This window comes from Porites lutea, chromosome 9 (genome assembly GCF_958299795.1).
Source record: "Porites lutea chromosome 9, jaPorLute2.1, whole genome shotgun sequence".
Taxonomy (NCBI): domain Eukaryota; kingdom Metazoa; phylum Cnidaria; class Anthozoa; order Scleractinia; family Poritidae; genus Porites; species Porites lutea.
Genome location: NC_133209.1, coordinates 3,171,251 through 3,190,523, shown reverse-complemented (window position 1 = coordinate 3,190,523; position 19,273 = coordinate 3,171,251). Strand labels below are relative to the sequence as shown.

The window sequence follows — 19,273 nt, the reverse complement described above, 5'->3', positions numbered from 1 at the left end:
CAGACCGTGTATAATGATCTACATATTACGCGATTCCATTCAGCCTGATTCAAACCAAACCTTCCCTCCCTCTGGCGCAGACAGTCTTAGCCAATTCCGTTAACTGTCCCGCTAGAAAAGGCGTCTCGGCAGAGGAAGTTGAATGTACACAGAGTGCAGATGATGGCTTACGACCTCAAAACCGTCTCCGCGTCAGGCTGAACATGCCGAACTTACTTAAAACACCGTTACGTGATCAAGCAAAAACGACAACGGAATCGTAATGACGAGGTTCCCTCAATTTTTTTTTCATTTTCTTTTTTGGGGGGGGGGTTTGTTTATATAACACTAATCAAACCTATCCACTTATGGCAAGACCGCAAACTTGCATGATACAAGGACAAATAACACACGGTATTACAACATCAAGTAATCATAGCGTATTTTAATTAATAGTTTCCTGAAAAGAAAATAAGTTAGTTGGCAAGTCAAAGGTGTGGAAGAGCCACATTGATTTTGAAATCACCAGATACGCGAAGGAACCGCAAAGACACCAAAACCCAAGACAAAAAAGATAGAGCTTGACGTGTCAAGTTTGTTACTACAATTTTTAAAGGGATGTCGGTGATTACCATCAGTCGTGTTATTGTTAGCAATTTCAAAATCATGACGACTCCCTTGTCCAATCAATAGTGTGTAAAAAATAATAATTATTCAAGAAAAACTATTTAAGAGAAAGATTATAACAGAAAGTAACAACCGTGACGGTGAGCAGTGTAACTATGAAATCAGATAAATATAGCATCATTCTGCTTAGGACTAGGAAAAGTGCATTTTCACCCTTGAAATTGTTACAAGCCACAAAGCATACAACAATGTTACAAGAATGACAAGGCACCTGGATCTGGAGGGGTAGATGGGGGCCGTGCTAATTTGTTACATGCAAATGCAATGTTGCCTTAATGTCTGGGCCACAAGATAGAAGTGACCTTTAAGCTTGTGAAAAAGGAAATCCACTTCTTTTAAGGATAGGGTATAACACCAGGTGGATCACCTGTTCTGTAAACTACAATAATATATTGTCAGTTACAAACTATTTTTCAATATTTGTGAATACCTCCCAATCAAAGTTGTATCTAACATGCACATGGTAACAAATACAACAGAAGCAACAAAATCCGAGGACTTCTTTGTCATATTTATTATCACCTACAAATCTAACAACAAGCATGACTGGGATAACAAATTTACATTTTTTTTTTCATCTCTTTTTTTCTCCTGAGCTTTTTATATCAAAGAAATAAATTTAATTTTGGTGGTAATAAAATTAATGTATACGTATAAACTATTGCTTATTAACATAATTTAATTTACATGGACAATACAATCTACAAATTACAAAGCATCCCAGACAGATACTGTTTGAAGTTCGCCTGTAGTTGTTCTATAGTGCTTGCTGTTCTTGCAGTACGAAATGCTTGAAGAAGTAGAGTGTCCCTTCTCTTCACGTACTCACATAACTCCTGAAATTAACCAGTTTGTATTAAAAAAAAATACAAATAACGTACTTGCTTAAACAAGACACAAAAATTGAGCCAAAAGTGGACAGGGAAGCTTATTCAGAGGGAACTTAATCAATAGGGGGAGGAGTTGCTTGAAAAACAAACTAACAGAATACAAATGAAAGAGCTCTGCAAGGACATAGCAATAGGTCTGATGGGAATGACCTAGTGGAGAAGAAAGAGGTCCTGTATAAGAAAAAAACGTCTATGTTGTGATATCAGTGCTATGTTCAAGAGGCACTTATTTATACACTTAGAGCTGGTGGACACTCATTGAGGTTAGTGCCTATTGAAGAATGAACATTTTTAAGTACAGTCGAACCCCTGCTTACTATGGACACCTCGTTTTTAGAGACACTTTTCTTTGTCCCTGGGGAAAGCCCTTATATTATTTCTAAATAATTCAACTCACTTATACGGTATACGGACACCCTCTAATGCGGACAACAGACACTTTTTTCTTGCCTAATCAACAGACTCTCACAGAACGTCAACCTCGCTAAAGCGGACACTTCACTTTAACTCTTTACTGTAACAGATCCTTCCTTTCTGAAGGTGAAAATTCCTACAGTTGACAGCATTTCAATGTTCCCAGTGCTACAATACACCAGATTGAATGATTTTCAGTCATCAATTTCAGCCTATTTTGGCATCCTTCATGTTATGCAGAGAATGGTTTTGATTAAGAAATACTTAATAATTTTATGAAGATGATGTGGCAATAATATTACAAATTTAAAGATTCAAAACCTATGGCCTCTGCATTAGGACTGCAGTGAGCGATTTGAGTGTTTCTGTGGATTTAGTCTGTAGAGTAACAGCTTTGTGAAGATTAGAGATGTTACATTTGATGATGCTTATGTCCTCTTTTATCCCCTTAGTAATACATTTGTACTATTAGAACCTGTTTTTTTTTTCACTTTAATAACATGACCCACCTAATATGGAGACCTCGTTAATAGAGACACTTTCTATAGACCCTTCACAGTGTCCGTATTAACAGGGTTTGACTGTAAATACTGTAACATATGGTATACAGTTGACTCTCTCTTAACGGACACCTCTATAAGACGCGCACCTCTGTAAAATGGACACCTAGAGTTGGTCCCTGCCTTTCTTAGCTCCCTCTATTTGACTATCTATAAGACGGACATCTCTCTAAGACGGACAGCTAGTGCCAGTCCCAAAGGTGTCCGTCTTAGAGAGATTTGACTGTACTGTAAAAGACAGTTCAGGACTAAGAAAAAAGTGATAGTCTTTTTGCAAGTTGACTACAGCCTGGCATAGTTAAACCGACCATAACCTTTTTAGCAAGCTGGTGGTCATAATTAAGTGATGAGTACCTTGACATGTTCCGTGGAAAGTTGTCCTTGCTTATGCAGCTCCCCAAGAACAAGACACATTGACTGCCAATCTAAAGACAAATTGACAACCACAACAATAAGCACCTCATCAAGCAAACTGATGCCTTTGCTACCTTCAAAAAATTCAAGTCTGGTTTGGTTTGAATCAAATCAGGTGGGGGAAGAGGGCAGGGGTTTCTATGGCAAAATAGAACTTGAGAACACCAATGGATTAATGTCTTGAATGCAACTAGTTCACAGCCATGGTCTGTTGAGAAAACCGGGTGGTTTCAAAGCTGACTTTCCCGCTTATCTGTACTGTATTACTATTTTATTATTATTATTTTTTTGCTTTCGGTTGCACCCTGTGCCGGGTTGTTCAAAGCTGGGTCAAGATAACCCCGGGACAGTTTGAAATTTGAATTCAGAATATAAAAGCAGAACATGCTTTGTCGGGATGACCAGATGACTGGGAATATGGATCCCTGTGTAGAGAAAATTCCGCAAAAACGTTTTTGAACAAAAGAAAGAGAAAACCTGATTAAAATTTGCCTTAAGATTAACACTGATTGGCCCACAAACAACTGGGCCCTAGGCAAAAAAAACAAGCAGCCTAACAATAATACTGCCGTCACTTGTTACCTTGTTCATCATTCAGCACAGGCAATACAACTGTCGCTGGTTGGGGGGGTTCCGGAGCTGGTGTGGGTGGTTGCAGTAGTTCATGGGGTATGTTGTTCATCACAACATCTCCAATAGGATTGATAAAATCCACTTGCAAGAAATTATCAGTGGCAACAGGCAGACTAGGATGCATTTGAACTTCCTGAACCTGTACGTTTGGTTTAGGTTTGTAAGTGAACTCAATAGGATCACTGGATTTTGCATCTCTGCCGTTTCCAAACATTACCACCACATTAACAGTGACGGGAGAGGTTATCTGAGTGTCACAATATGCAGGAGTGAGCACTACAGCAGCACCCTGTGGATAACAAACAAAGCAAATTAACATTTTGTCTTCAAGATCGCTACAATTTGTCCTCACCACTCTTGGCAGACTTTTTATCTCTGCCACTGAGCTGACAAAGGCTAAGTCAAATTCGGACAGCTCTTAGAATCACTCTGACCAGTTGACAATCTTAAGTTGTACTGGTCTATCATAATTACTGCCAAACCATGAACATGAAGGGTTAGTACCCAGTTTTGAACAAAAAAATTCAAGTACTTTTCAAGGACTTTCAAGGACACATTTTGTCTCTTTTGCAGTTCTTCCACATCAGGAGAATTTTATCCCAAAGGTCTTTGTGTTTGCTCCTTTTCCTTTGCATTTTTCCTTACCCTATTAAGTTAGCATTGAAATTCAAGGACTTTCCAGTACCAACTGCAATTTTCAAGGACATTCAAGGCCTTGCATTTTTGTTTTAAGATTCAAAGACTTTCAAGGCACATGCGAAACTGTACATGCCAAAATAAATTAATTATTTCTTTACAAATTATCGCTACTTAATAATGCTTTAGGCTGCATTATCCACACACAAATTCTCCAGACTGATCCCCATATATTTCCTTAAAGTATTAGTTGAGAGAATTTGATAAAGGTTTACAGCATTTCCTTCTCATAACCTTTTCCCTTGATAATGTAATGATATTGTTAGAAGACAATTGATGTTGGCCACTCTTGGGACTTTGGTAAGTTTCCCTAGGAACTCTTTCTTTAGATTTCTAATAATTTATCTGATCCAGAAAGCCTTGCTAGGTATGTGCGTAAGGTAGAATAGAAGTCAAGCAACAGGTCATTCTGAGCAGCTCCAAGCTTCCATTTCAAAACAATGCTACATGCAAAGTCTTTGATATCAGTATCAGTATCAATATTTTCTGGAGAACACCGTTATTCATATCCAAAAAAGCTCATTTTCACAAGCAAGGTATTGCATTTGGCCTCACTTTCAAAGCGAGGGTGTTTCAAACTCAGAAATGGGTTGTAACAGGATGAAATCATACTTTGTCCTTCCAGAGATGAAAAAGTTGAGAGCTGAGAAATGAGACCCTTACATTGTAAAAGTAGAGCTACACCCATTCCTCACCTGATGTGACTTACTCTTGTCGACCTCTGCAAAACTCTCCCAAGTTTCTGCAAGGCAAAAGTTATGACACATTGAACAAAAGTCCTAAACATTCTCTTATGCTCTGAAACACAAGCAGATGCCAACAAACCCCAGTCAGCACTTCCCATCCCAGACCTTCCAACCCCCCCGAGTTTTACGTTGGACTACATCAAGCAGACATGTATTGAAGAGGGCGGGATGCTTTCATTTGCAAATGACCTGGCTGCTTGATGTGTCAACTGGCTAATAAGCCAGAAGAGGGATGGCAGAGAATTAGAGTAAATTAAATGAAGTAGTTACAGTGAAATGGTGATTAATGTTTTAAGTAAGGATTATAAAATTTGAATAAGGACATGATTTGAGAAAAAATGAAAATTGTCAATTGAAAAGTAAAGTAAACAGAAAATGGCGAAATAGAAATCAAACACTGCAACATGTACTTGTCCTATTTTCTTCACTGAAGTTCAAACCATAAAATGACAACTCGAAATGAAAAATATATTTTGTTGTGCAGACTGTAAGACATACAAGGAAAGGAAACAAAGAAAAGGGATAATCATTAAAGCCATGGTTTACTTTCCCTCCATGCTGAGGAAGGGGTTTCTTTGATTATCAAAACACCTTAAGATTTTGAACTGCCATTCCCTTCAAGGCTGAGTAAAAGTAATGAAACATGAAACAAACCCATCAATAACCCTTCATGCACAAAGTGGAAACAACCTTTGTACTCAACAAACAACCAACACAAGTTGAGCTAATCTCCTCCAAATATAAACATATAAGGGCTAAAAAAGCTTTTTTTGTGTTAGCATTTTTTTTCCTTTCTCCAAACCCCTCCCTGCCCCTTTCCACTCCACTTGTTCTACGTGATGCAGGCAAGTAAAAACAACATCTAGAATCCATTAAAATGTGGTGCACACACACACAAATGTGTTGGTTCTTTGCCCACTACAAAGTTTGCAACCAAGTATTTTTTGTGATCTAGCAATGGAGGTAAATCCAATTTAATTAAAAATGATTTAGAATACAGTTTTGACGAAAAATTTAGATCTCCAAAGCATTGATTCACAGAAAACAAAAAAAGTAACTAAAAAGTCTTGAATCATGAGAGCTCGGATGCAACTGACCGACAAGAAAAATCACCATTGCAAATAAAGCCCTCATGATCCAAACTTCCAAAAATAAAAATAAATGAGAACTGCCATTGTCTTCGGTAAGGAGTAAAATCGAGTTAACAAGAGAAATAATTTGACACAAGGATGCATTTTGCTATTTCGAATCAAATAATATTTACTGCAACTCCACGAATCAAACAACATTCAAACTAGTTCTATAAAAAAAAAAACTTAGAGAGTAACTGCAGACAAGCAACTCTTTCAAATCACATTTAGCTAAAGACACCTTATTCAGGGCCTTTAGCAGACCTCACCAAAGACAATGCCATTTCAATATCAAGGAAAACCGAATAAAAACTAAAAAGACAAAAAACTTGTCTCACTGTGCAACTGTGGAGATAAAATTCATGCGAAATTGTCTTCCACTGTAATGAAGTGTATGTTGTCGACAGGATACCACAATAATAATTGCTCACACATTGCTTTCGAAACAGAAAATGTTTACCAATACTTCTCAAGTAATACAAAACCTAAGCTCTTGCCAATGTAACATTGAAAATTCTTGTTCAATAATTCCACGTATAAAGTTAGAAAGAAGAACTTAGGACCAATTGTAGCTTGGTATTGAAAGACAGCAAGTCAATCTTGCACCTCTGTTGGCTGTTCAATTAGGAGAAAATTTCCAAGCACATGGACTGGTGCAAAACCATACAAATAAGTTGAATCATGTAATTTACAGTTGGTTTATATGTCTGTTTGTTTATGCTCCACCACTTGCTACTATTCATGACAGAAATAAAATAAAAGTGATGAAAATCTGTTCACAAGGCCAAGAAATTTTTTCTTTTTCAAAAAGCACGTGATGTTATGCCAATTTTCTTCCATTTTAACCAACTTGCAAAACAATTGAGTGAACTCATTTAATTTAGTTTGGCTGGTGAAAAATTTGTCTTGTCAGTGCAATCAAATTTGTCAAAGTCACTGGGCTATAAAATTGAAGTGTTAGTCTTCAGCCCTGGCAATAAGTTGCCTATTACATCAATGTGACGAAACTGCATAAAATTCTTTACAGTGCAAAATAAGGAGATTGCTGTTAACACAGATTGCTGTATAGCTCATCAAGGAGCACTGTCAACGGTCAAATAGTGCAAATCAATGTTCAGTAGTAAAGGGAGATTAGTAAATTTGAGATATATTTTCTCTGAAGTTGTGTGCTGATTAGAGTGAGACGTGAGAACTTTTCGTTCTGCTTTTCCTAACTCATTCCCTCTCAAAAGAACGTTTACTGTTATGGTCAAGTTCAGTGAAATTCATTAACATACAAATATTTTTGCCCGGGACCATTCTTATTCTTATGGTAAACTCGTAAATTGGTTTCTGGTAATCTGCATCATTTTGGACAAGCAAGAACATTCACAAAAAAGAAAGTAAAAAAAATATAACTTTATAGGTCTGGAATAACAGCAACCTCAGAATCTTGCCTGCACTTGAGAAGCCTGGTAAACATTTCCTGGTGTAAACAAAAACTAGATTTTGATGAAAAAGAGCTAGCTTTGACTAAAACTTGTGCATCAAATCGAGTTACATTTCTGTCAGTAAGAAAACCCTAACCTTTACAAGTTTGGTTCATGCCAAAAAGAGAAAAATGTCACAAAAATACTTAAAAGCTAGTGTATGATTCTTACAAAGTTACATCAGATTGTTACAAGAGATATGAAATCTACATCTTGTTTTAACAGTAATACCTTTGTTTACATTGAAAAGATTGAAACTTATTTCAGGATTAAAATAAGAAGGAGCACAAGAATAAAGAAGTTCTTGACAGTGATGGAATAACTTTGGCCTATTAAAATGCAGACCAAATTAGAATTATTACTTTTATTAATTTCAAACAGATTTTAGAGAAAGGACACCGTCGAGCACCTGTAATAATACAGCTTCCACTGGTAAAAAAGCAATTATGTGAGCAATGTCCATTGTGGTCAACACAGTGTCAACTCTGGAAGCGCAACAACTGTAATCAGCATGTTAAAACCTTCAAACCCAATACCCAATAACGCAATGCATCTAAACATCATATAAAATAATCCCCAAAGGAACTTTGCACAACCAAGATGCATCAAATTCATTCACCTAGCACTTGCTTACTTCTGACTTTGTTTCATTAAAATGTAACCAGTAAAAACTTTCAAGAAAGAACTCAGTGCCTCCCATCCAACGACCATGCCACCAACACAATAATATATATTTGTGGCAAAATATATTCAGGTATATATTTTGGATCTTGGTTCTACAAAGCATCAAATTTTCAAATACAAACCAACATGCCTCCAGTGTATGATCTCCTCAGAAACTCTCCTGAAACTTATCATTCAAGTACAGCTATAGAGTTCTCTTCAGAGAACTAACAGCTGGAAGACAATATGATTGTCTCTGTTAAGCAACTATACAGTGCTGGTGTGCTTCACTGCTAGATGTTCCAAAAGAAACTTAATATGAGCCAACAAGAATTTCTCTGTCCAAACTGAATTTTCTCTCTGCAAAAAAGCTTTTGACAACTTATGTTTTGGTTACAAACATATATCTTCATAAGTAAGCCAGTTGAATAAAAATATCGCCCTGAAGTGCTTAGCTTGAAGCTCATTAAGAACCACCATTGAACATCCAGAAAATGTGCTGTTTTGCATTTACCAGAACTGTATCTTTTTTCAACCAACAGACAGACATTGCTTATTCAACCTTTCTGCTCAGTTCATTTTAATAGCATAGGACAACAATGGAGGAGCATATTTTCAGTTTGATATTTCAATTTTTGGAACTTGCATAAAACTGGAAGCACATCTGTTGATGTTTTATGGTGCTCATTAGACATGGGTGTAACAAAAGCACCATAGGGCGACACTTTAATCCCCTGAAACCCTGAAGACATTTGTTTTATTCCCAATTTATTGCACACCTTTCATTCCAACCCCACCACTTTCCCACCCAACCAAGCTTGCCCTCTCATAGCCAACAGACTAGAAAACCACCTTAATACCCTCAACAGAGTAATCTCTCAGAGACCAGACACAGATGGACATTTGTACAATACAGACATCAGTGTTTCAAAAAGTTCAAAATGAGAGCCAAATTAACCACAAATTCAACAATGGTGTTTTCAATTTTGTGAACTTTTAGTACAAAAATAATCACAAATTGGTGAAGTCTAGATGATCAAAAGCTTGGTTAAAAAAATTTTTCCACAAGAGGCATGCCAGTTTCAAACAAAAGAAAAATATAAAAGAGCTGGGACTTCAAACTACAATGCTTGTCAACTGATTTTTTCACTACGGTTTTTAATTTTATCTGACACCTCTTTAAAGCTTGTAAACAATCTTCTTACATTTTATACAATAAAAAAACTTTAAACTGTTCAACCAATCAACCAAATAATATTTAAATTGTCTCGACGGGAACTGTGCATTGTAATTTGACATCCATAATCACAAGAATAAAAGTAAGGTGCACATTTTCATCCAAAGTTTCCTGCCAGTCAGCCACATCCACTACGTAATTTAGAGTTTTAGTTCAACATGGAGGATATCACTGACACACAGAAAGTATGGGACAAGAAATTACACCTTGCTTAAACTCCTGTGAACAACACCAACTTTAACAAGCAAAAAGAGACGGAAATCCTACCAGATGGATTGGCCGAGAAGAATCGTACTTTGAAACCTGCAACAGTAGACAAAACAGCTGATTAATTCACGATCCTGAAGCAAACACTACAGAAGAAAATGTCACTAAACTTGCTGAAAAAAGGTACCAACAACAACACTTAAAACAATTCACCTGACTGAAACTTTTTTCCAATCAGACCCAGTTCATCGCCACCCTCAACAGAACCCTCACTGATACTGGCCCACCAGATTTCAGGATTTCCAGGGGGACCAGCTACATAGAAAAAAAACAGAAGCAAACAAAGTTAACACATTGTTAAGATTCCTACATAATCAATAAGAGTAAGAGGAGTTGCACTTTATTCCACAAGAATGAGAACCTGAGTTGAAATTTGGGCATGCAGGGATGTAGCTAAAGAAAAGCTAGGCTGGCATTTTTATGAGTCAAGCCAGCTTTTTCACTCAAATGAACCGTTAAAATGACCCCATGTCTTTGTTTTCCAGAGCAATTGGAGCTGGTTGTAGGGTCATTTTCACTTGCTGAAATTAGCCAGCAGCTGCCTCTTAAGGGCATCCCTGGGCTTGGTGGAGAAAATAAAGGTATTCCACAACTCAAACTTACTTGAACTACATTGGAAGACTTTGGACTTGGAAGTAAGCTTAATGGCAGGATGGCCATCATGTTCAGGGATCTCTGCCTGAAACAAGAGCCGAGCTTCCTTGCGTTCTTTCTTCCATGTTCTTGGATCAATACCCCTTTTTCTCAATTCTCGATCACCTTCCCAGTTTCGCAGTCTACGAATGCTTAAAGAATCAAGCCTGCAGACAAAAGGGTATCAACATAATTAGTTCAAATTCTGTCCAATAACAAAAAGGATGTTCTACACTTAATACTGCATTAATTGTTGCCTTTATCAGAGTTAGAACTCAAGCACTCCTTTCTTAACTATGTGCAAAGGCAAGTACTTACACAGCAGTCATATTTGAATCCGGTGCAACCATTACTTGAACAGCTGGGACTCCCCCAGGTAATGTGGTCTCTTTACAAGGCACCTTAGTGGATCCAGGACCATGAATAGAGTGATAATGCGGCACACCACCACTGGTAGTTAGGTGAACTGTAATCCAAACTGAACCAGTATATCCAGTAACCTAAGTAGATAAACAGGCAAATTCAACATCATATCACTGGGCTCACAAGCCAACTGTTATCACCCAAAAGAGTGAAATCCTGTTAATGCTTCCAATGAAGGGTCAAGAAATTCGGATTACGATGACAACATATTTTGATACGAAAACAACTATGTGTTGGTCTGTTTTTTCCGAACTTGGCCCCAGTTATACAAAAGGTGGATAACACTTTCCATACAACGATATTACAGTAATGTTGAATTATTGATTTTTCTAATACTAATCTGCTTGATAGCATCATCTTTCCCTCATGGATGACAGAAAAACTCAACCAGGACACTGGGCTTACCTTAACAGCTGGAAAACTGTTTTCTTGAGATCCATGAATTGGACCTCTGCATCCTTCACTTTCATATCTTGCTCTATAGTTCTACAAAAAAAAAATAGTAAAACTCAGCTGTAAGTACATGGCAAAGTATAACATTATGCAACATTAGAATGGAGAGGACGTAACAGGTCACAAAAGTCATGGTCTTTTTCAGTATACTCATTAGACCAACTAAACAGATAATATGGATCAATGTGAAAGCTAGTCTATGTGTTGTTGCAGCGCAGTGTGAACAGGTTTAACCTACCTCTTCAGGCTCTTCAACTATGACAATCTTTGGTTCATCAGACTTTTTGGTATTCCTGGATGGTTTGCTCCTTGTTTTGGACAAAGGAGCAGCTGGTGGAGAGCTGCTGACTTTGGTAACAGAGGCTGATGACATCATCTGATTGGAGGATGAAGAAATGGACAATGCCTGAGCAAGTGTGGTGGCCTGACCACCCTCAACAGACAGAGGGCAACTGTTGGACACAGAAGTTGGGGATGCTGTGGTCTGAATGCCAACCATAACATCAAGGCCAGTAATGGCCTGAGAGGGCTGGAACCCAGAATGATCCACTGAAGTCGATGTTGCAGCAAGTAACTTGTTCAGTTCCTCCAACACACTGCTGTCACTGGAGGTTTTCCTTGAGCTTTTGCGTCGCTTTTTACCACCACTGGTAATCTCTGACGCTTGGGTTAGAGAATTCAGTGGGGAAGGGGGGTTTCCTTTCTTCATGACGGCATTTCCCCCAATTATCTGACTGCAAACAGATGGTGTATCTTCCATATCACTGACATCCTCAATACCACTCTCTGAGGATGATGACCTGACTGATGGTGAGGAAAGTGGGGAAGGTGATGCTGGACAACTGTCAGAAACATCTGATTCATAAAGGTCAATCATTCCTGGAAGTGGGGGAATCACTGGAGTCTCCAGAAAATCCATTGGGAAGGGTGGTCCATCCCCTCCTGCAGGAAAATCACCTGTACAGACAAAGCATTGAACATTCAGAACTGAATAAAAATTCCTCTCACCAGTTTAGCTAAATACCTTAACTGTACCACTGTTACTGTTACTTCTTTTACCCTGGAGTTTACTAGAAATACTGTCTTGGCTATCTTTACACCAAGGCCAGTCAACTTTATTGATATTTGAACGACAAAATTTAATGTTATTTGAATAGAAGCCAATTAATTTGTAGAAAATGGAAATTTCCATCACCAAACCAGGCTAGTAATAATACATGATTCGCACCTGCCTGATGGGCTTAATCCACACTAGCACTGGGAAAGTGGGTGTGGTGCTAATGCGAAACCTGGGCTTAGAAGGAAGAAATTGAACTTATAAGAATCCAATTCACCACATAAATAGAGAGTCATAATCTCACAGTAAAACCCCTTCAAAACTGTAAAAAAAAAAACAAACCCATCTTTGGCTACAAGATTAATTGGTGATTTGTTTATTCTAAGAATTCAAAAATTGATATATTGCAAAATATATGCTTTAGTTTCCATTTTCACACTTTCTGATTACCACAAAAAAGAGAGCACAGCAGTGTAACTTGGAGTGACCACTGCACATTTTCTTACAAAAGTAACTAATTGTGCAGATATGTTTTGAAGAATTTATACCAAGAATGTTTTAGTATACCTTACAACTTCCAATGAAATTAAATCACTTTGCAATACAAAACAAACTTCTTGTCTAATTTATTACCGCAATTATCTATGATTAGGAAACCATAAACTCTGTGTGAAATCACAAGAAAACAAAATACGCTTTAAAAAATAAATTAATCGGTATTAAATCTTGCTAATGTCAAAAATAATAAATACAAAAATAGGCAAGTTATTTTTAGTGAAAAACGATACTTAAAAGATTGGGCAATTAAAGGGCAAAGTACAAGCAGAGCCAATGCAATAGTTTCCAGAACGGTGCAGAACACCACTCCTTTGAAATCATGCAGACGATACATGCTGTGTAGAAAACAGCTTACAATGCTTTGAATTTTATTTGTTCTAAATTAAAGGAATCTGCCTCTCAGTAAATAGGCTAAAATATTACTTACGGACACAAAAAAAGCGGTAGGTTAAAGGTTACAGGGCTAGTTGCTACAAAAAGGGAGGAAAAATCAAAAACAATTTCAGTACACACCACTTGGCTGTGATGAATTGAAAAGTCCAATTTCCTTGTCTTGAGTGTCAGGGGTAAAATGATCTGGGAAAGAAAAACGTGTTAAAATGAGGGAAATGTAACACCAGAATATTAGTTGTCTTAACTATTGTACAATTACGTAATACAAGGTTTGTACGCCACTGTCACCGCTAAACCATATGCCGCTTGCGGTTAATGGGCTAAAATGGAACAAAAACGTATTAAAACTTTAAATAAGCTGGAAGAGTCGATAACAAGTTACAGCGGAACAAATAAGTCGTGTTTTTGCACGCTTCGCTTACAAGGTCACGACTTGCATTGAAATCTTTTTGTACTGATTAACATAGGTCATCTTGATATTAAGGTTACGGCTGACGGAAATATCCAAAGCGAAATTTAAATGAAATGTTCGCCACCTCCCATTGTTTGTTCCATTTATACTTGCTGTTGGATAAACTTCATCATTCACGGCGGATAACATTATTCTGGCACGTTGTTTCACAATCGCTTTGATCAAGTCGCACGGGCGAGCTGAGAACAGCGAGATGAAAGTTTTAAACACTTGACGCACGCAAAAAGCACGCGAGGAAATTGGAAAATTTAGAGTGCTTACACGACAAACAAATTGACAGCTTCCCTGACAGGAAGAGCTCACAGCAGAAGGGTAAAATACACTAAAAGCAATATTAAAATATGCATGAACATTTCACACAGAACATGTGACCAAAATATCAAATACATTTGGCCGCCAAAACTGGCTGTTTACCGAAGTGGATCAATATTAAATACTATACTATCGAGAAAAACATACAACTACTACGAACACAGCATTGGTTTCAAGTATTCCATTCAAAAAAATATAAAATTGGCGGCAACCAAAGTCGGATGAGTTTACCGGCAAACAAAATTACCTGTTTCGAAGGGATTTGTCTCAACGAAATCCATCGTTTTGCTATAGTTTATGAGCTCAGTTTCAAGAATTCGACATAAATAAACGCTCTGCGAGAATTTAAACTCTCTGGAAAGAGAATAAACGGTGGAACTGACGGGATAAATGTGATTTTTGAGTAGTCAACAACTATGCCAATCCTTCCCACACGCCTTCTTTCTTTGCAAGTGAAGCTCGCTTGGCATCCAGGGAGTTATCAATCAACTGTAGCTCCGCCTATTGGTTATTTTGAAACGATGACATCATTCTTTTTCCAAATATGGAACAAGAGTGTTGACACATGGCACATGGCGCCCAGTCACAAATGTCCACATTAGGGAAGAAAATTTAGTCTCATTTTATTTTCTTTTTTTATCTGCCAATAAAATTTCAGAGTTACTTTAAATTTTTAGCAAATTTCAATTTTATCTCTTAAGAGGATAGTTTGTGATTTCCTGATTTGGGAGTGCTTCCATACAAAGTCTTTATCATAAAGTCGCGATAAAGATTGTCTAGGATAAATTCAAGTTTTGACAGTTAATTTATAATTTTAATATTTTCAATAATAAGTGTTTTGTCCCGTTTTTCTCGCCGAGCGACAAAACAGTCTTGTCAACTGCTCCGAAAAAATACACACCTTCTTTGGTGCCTTTTTTCTATTCAAACAAGGCAGCTAAAGACATAGATGTATACGCAGATGCATCTCGCAAAATCCTCCCGGTGGCGAGCGTAATACAGTACAGCACAGGAAGTAAATTTTATTTGCGCTTTCTTGTGCGTTTTCTGCCTAATGTGAAAACAAAATAATCTTGCACCTTTTTTGGTTCAAAAGCATTTGCTGTTACATTATTTCAAGAGAGAGGTTCTTTCAAATTACAGCATTTAAAAGGGCTTTATAAAGACGTTTTCATATCGCACCTGTGGTCCAAGAGTCTAGATTTCGTATTTATCAACAGAACCAGTATAAGGTTTTAAAATTCCAAAACGAATATCGTTGGAATATAACGGGATTCCTTACGAGCACAGACTGATAGAGTTTCTAGATACCAGAAAGGAGAAACAAACTTGAGTGATTTTGGACATCCATTCATGCAATTCAACTGGCGGTCTTAAGTAGCTAGAACGCCTGACAGTGAAACAGGATTACGTTTCACTTCAACCTTTGACAAAGGAATCCTGTTTCTTCTCCCCTGATGTACCGCCTGATTCTCCATGTGCCTTTGAGAGGCACCACAATATTTCTTACTTGATATATTTTGCTTAAGCGACTGAAATATAAATTATTCAAGACACGAGCATTCATTGATGAGTGTCTGACAAGCGTATGCAAATTCCCGCTAAACCTCATGGGAGACTACAAAGACGTTTCAAGAAAACAAAAGATTGTGACGGGATTATTGAAGAATTTTCGATTTTCGCTTCACCCGTTTTGCACGAAGTATCTGCTAAATTGTAATGCAGTACTTAAATACTTAAAATGTACACAAAAGACAAGGTAGAAGGCAAATCTCAGTCGAATCAGAGCACCAGTGCGACAAAATTCGTACCTATATCTGTGAACTTCACGAAAGCGGACGTGTCGTCTGTAGCGGTCGTTGTCTTCATTTGCGTCCAAGATGCCTCGTTAATCATGGTCTGACTTGTCTGATGTCCAAGCAAAAAACTTTTCAACCTGATTTAGACCTTTTTCAAACCGGTTGCTGGGGTCCAACGGGACGAATTTCCTTCGAGGTAAACTTGTTTGACCGGTTTCGTTTTGTGCCAGTCGAAGACAGCCGCGTTCATCTGGTTTGTAATATTCATAAAGCTCTGTTGCGACACACCTTTCATTTACCTCCCGCCCCGTGATTGGCTGTTAATGACAGCTACCTTCTAAATAAGGAATTCTTGCGCAGTTCACTTAATTACTGTGCGCACCAGACTTGGATTTCGTAATCAATACCGATTTGACAAACAAGTCCACAAACAAATCACAAGAGCCGAAAGGTCAGTGAAAGGTTGCTTTGCTTCGTTGCGCGAAAACAAATTGTTTTCTCATTTCCAAAGACACAAGTTTGGTTAAAAAAGAAAGGAATAGTGCATGTGCCTCGTTGCATGTAGCCAGAAAAAGCATCTGATGTTTTTTAGACATGCTCTCCTACCGGGTATCAGGCCTTTCATTACAAGAGGGTTCCGGGAGGAAAGATAATGGAGAGTAGGCTTCATCTTCCCTTCGTCCATTTCCCCCTGAAAAAGCTTGATGCGCAGGCTACACCAGAAACGAAATCAATGCAAGGTTCTTGAAGGCCTTAAACTTCGTTAAAACTTATCTTTCTACCAAAGAATCCTCTGCAGGTAAAGCAACCTTCACCCTTGAAGTTAAAAATCTTTCCTACGAGGCCGTTTTTACGTCCCTGATACCGAATAATGAAGTACATATATAAGCACTTCGCAACGGGAGAATGCCACGATAATTCTTTTTTTCTGAAGTGTCTTGGATTTTGCGTTTTTTGTGATTCAGTCCCTTAGTAAGTCCTTATTTTTGCAAACGATCACCGCAGTGCATCTGATATGTTGTTTTTTTCCCAATTGCGCTTTCTATAAAAAGCTTCAAAATCGGAGACTGGCCTGAGAAATTTCAGACACTTCAAACGTACAATCGCCTTAATTAAAAGCTGCTATGTAAAAATATAACATGACCTCCACCATCAAACAAATCGCGAGGAACAGAATCATTTTCACGCGCGAATACTGAATCTCCTCGCGCGTGAGCGCGAGGAGACGTGCTGTTTCGCGCGAGGGTATTGATGCGGAAAAAAACAAAACATTTAATTTTTTGAAGCGGAGAGAACTAAGTTTCAGGAGCATGAACTCCTGGTTTCACTTCTAAATTTCCTTTTTTCAGAACTATACTTTGTGTTTGAAACATTGCCAACGTTCCAATCTCGTTCACTGATACAGCCGATAACAAAATGATAGAAAAATTTTAGAAACTAGTACACAGTGTGTGTCCAGTGTCGCTCGTAACTCTGATCACATTCACGGCTCGCAGGAACCTGTGATGGGCTCCTGTGGCTCGACATCTTCAATTTTTATTCAGATCATGAGTTCTTCGCCTATTATCCGTGCAAAGCAAGAGAGGATTCAGGTCTTTTATCCTCTTTTAACGCAAACAAAACTTCACAAAAGGTATCGAGAGATAAAACCCACGAGGTCATGTGAGGAAAATAAGAAATTGCGCCATTGGAGCGTAAGGTCACGTGAGGAAAATAAGAAACTGTGCCAACGGAGCGTGAGTAACTAACAAAATTACCATATCCAAGATACAAGTTTGTTCTCAGTCAATATTTACTTTTTGACGTACTTTGCGGTTTTGAAACTTGTCTCCTAATGAGTTGGATAATTGCCTATCTGAAACGTTAATTGATCATCCTTCGATTCTTCTCTGTCTCGCGCTCAGACGTCTCTTGTTTATCTATGTATTTATCTATTTTTTTTTTAAATAGTGATATTCTTGAAAAGAAAATAATCCTGTTCTGTCATTACCCTAAAACAATGTTCCTTACATTAAAAAGGGAAAAAAATTGGTATCTTGGTCATACAGATTCACGAAATCTGCTTGTTCACAGTTCAGCTGATCGTTGTTTCAGAGTAATCGGTATGTAATATTTCGCAAAAGGTCAAGCCCTAGAACAACTCGGCTTCTATCTTCAGTAATCGCATGGTTGATAAATAACGAAACATTTCATAGAAAAAGAAATTACCCGACGATTTACGACGAATATTTTTGTTTTGTTTTGTTTTGTTTTTGATTTTGTAACAGACACTTTAATGGACGAGGCCGAACTCGAAAAGCTGCTGACTAGAGTCCAGTCCTCTTGTTTCTAACAATCAAATTATAAGGGCCCAAGGGATGACGGGAAGAAGAAGTCTGATAACGTAAGAAATAAAAATAGCTCACCTTCGCCAAGCAAAGTGTGAAGCATTTGTTCCACATTGGCTCCAAATGTATGCCAGTTGTTATCAGTTGGGTTACAATTTATAGCTACAAAGTAAAAAAATTAGAGGCAAACGGTTTATCGTTTTTGATAAACGTCAACTCATGACCAAATCGACGAAATTCCTACCTATATCGACAATGTCCATTTGAGTAGTAAATTCTTGAAGTGATGCCACCTTCGGTGGAAAGGGAGACAAAATTGTTCTGCCGACCATAGCTCCACTATACATTCAACTCTTGTAAACTTGTTTAGTATTTTAGTCAAACCGGTTTGAGTAGTTGAGTAGTCAACGGGTTAAGTCTTTCGTCGCAGTAAACACGTTTGACTGGTTTCTTGCTCTGAGCAAACAAGTTTGCATTCGCTTTATATAATCTTCGTTTTTCCTGCTGGCATGTCATTGGTTCACGATTAAAGGAAGGGAATCTCCCTCTTACGCAGCAATAAATCCTCTTTAAGTCAACAGAGCATGCGCGATGTTACTATTCTGGTTCCATTATAAAGTTTTAATTATAAATTAAAAACAGGAAGAATGTTTTACGTCCATACTTCAAGTCCGTTAGCCAAACAAAGCAAAACAATGAATTTTCCTGCTCGGGTTGCCACAATTATTCCTCATTGACATCATACACATAGTTTTTCGTTGAATGAGTTTCATATTTGAGGTGCATTTGGTATACTAAAGTGCACATGCAAGCATGTGACCATTTCCGAGTTCCGCCCCTCTACCGCCCATTGTCTGACCTACCAGAGACAAACTATAATGCGTGGGAATCCATAAACTGCCGGAACGATACATTCGTCGGTCATGTTTTAAAGTTTGACGTTCAATTTCTACCAATCATTTCATTATTTTGAATAGAAGAGACTTCCTTACAAAGCGCAGCCAGTACAAAATAGCATTCCTCGGAATTAAAAATACAGTAAAATTACTTGTTTCCAATTA

At 37.8% G+C, this 19,273-nt stretch overlaps 1 protein-coding gene across 6 annotated transcripts; it reads right to left on the bottom strand.

Annotated features, from left to right (window-relative positions):
* Nucleotides 1–310: 310 nt before the first annotated feature.
* On the bottom strand, nucleotides 311–18,661 carry LOC140947633 (uncharacterized). Of its 6 annotated transcripts, XM_073396781.1 has the most exons (13): nucleotides 18,457–18,657; nucleotides 18,291–18,374; nucleotides 13,423–13,485; nucleotides 11,533–12,251; nucleotides 11,247–11,327; nucleotides 10,737–10,918; nucleotides 10,389–10,585; nucleotides 9,939–10,040; nucleotides 9,786–9,821; nucleotides 4,969–5,015; nucleotides 3,527–3,866; nucleotides 2,885–2,955; nucleotides 311–1,502 (listed from the first exon to the last, which is right to left on the bottom strand). In XM_073396781.1, the coding sequence occupies exons 1-13, from the start codon at nucleotides 18,557–18,559 to the stop codon at nucleotides 1,368–1,370; spliced, it is 2,160 nt and encodes a 719-aa protein (XP_073252882.1). In that variant the 5' UTR covers nucleotides 18,560–18,657; the 3' UTR covers nucleotides 311–1,367. The 6 variants fall into 6 exon arrangements, 5 of the variants coding, with proteins under 5 accessions (XP_073252882.1, XP_073252887.1, XP_073252883.1 ...); XM_073396786.1 differs by lacking the exon at nucleotides 3,527–3,866 and having other exon boundaries at nucleotides 18,457–18,661; XM_073396782.1 differs by lacking the exons at nucleotides 18,291–18,374; nucleotides 18,457–18,657 and adding an exon at nucleotides 15,898–16,147.
* Between the last annotated feature and the right edge of the window lie 612 nt (nucleotides 18,662–19,273).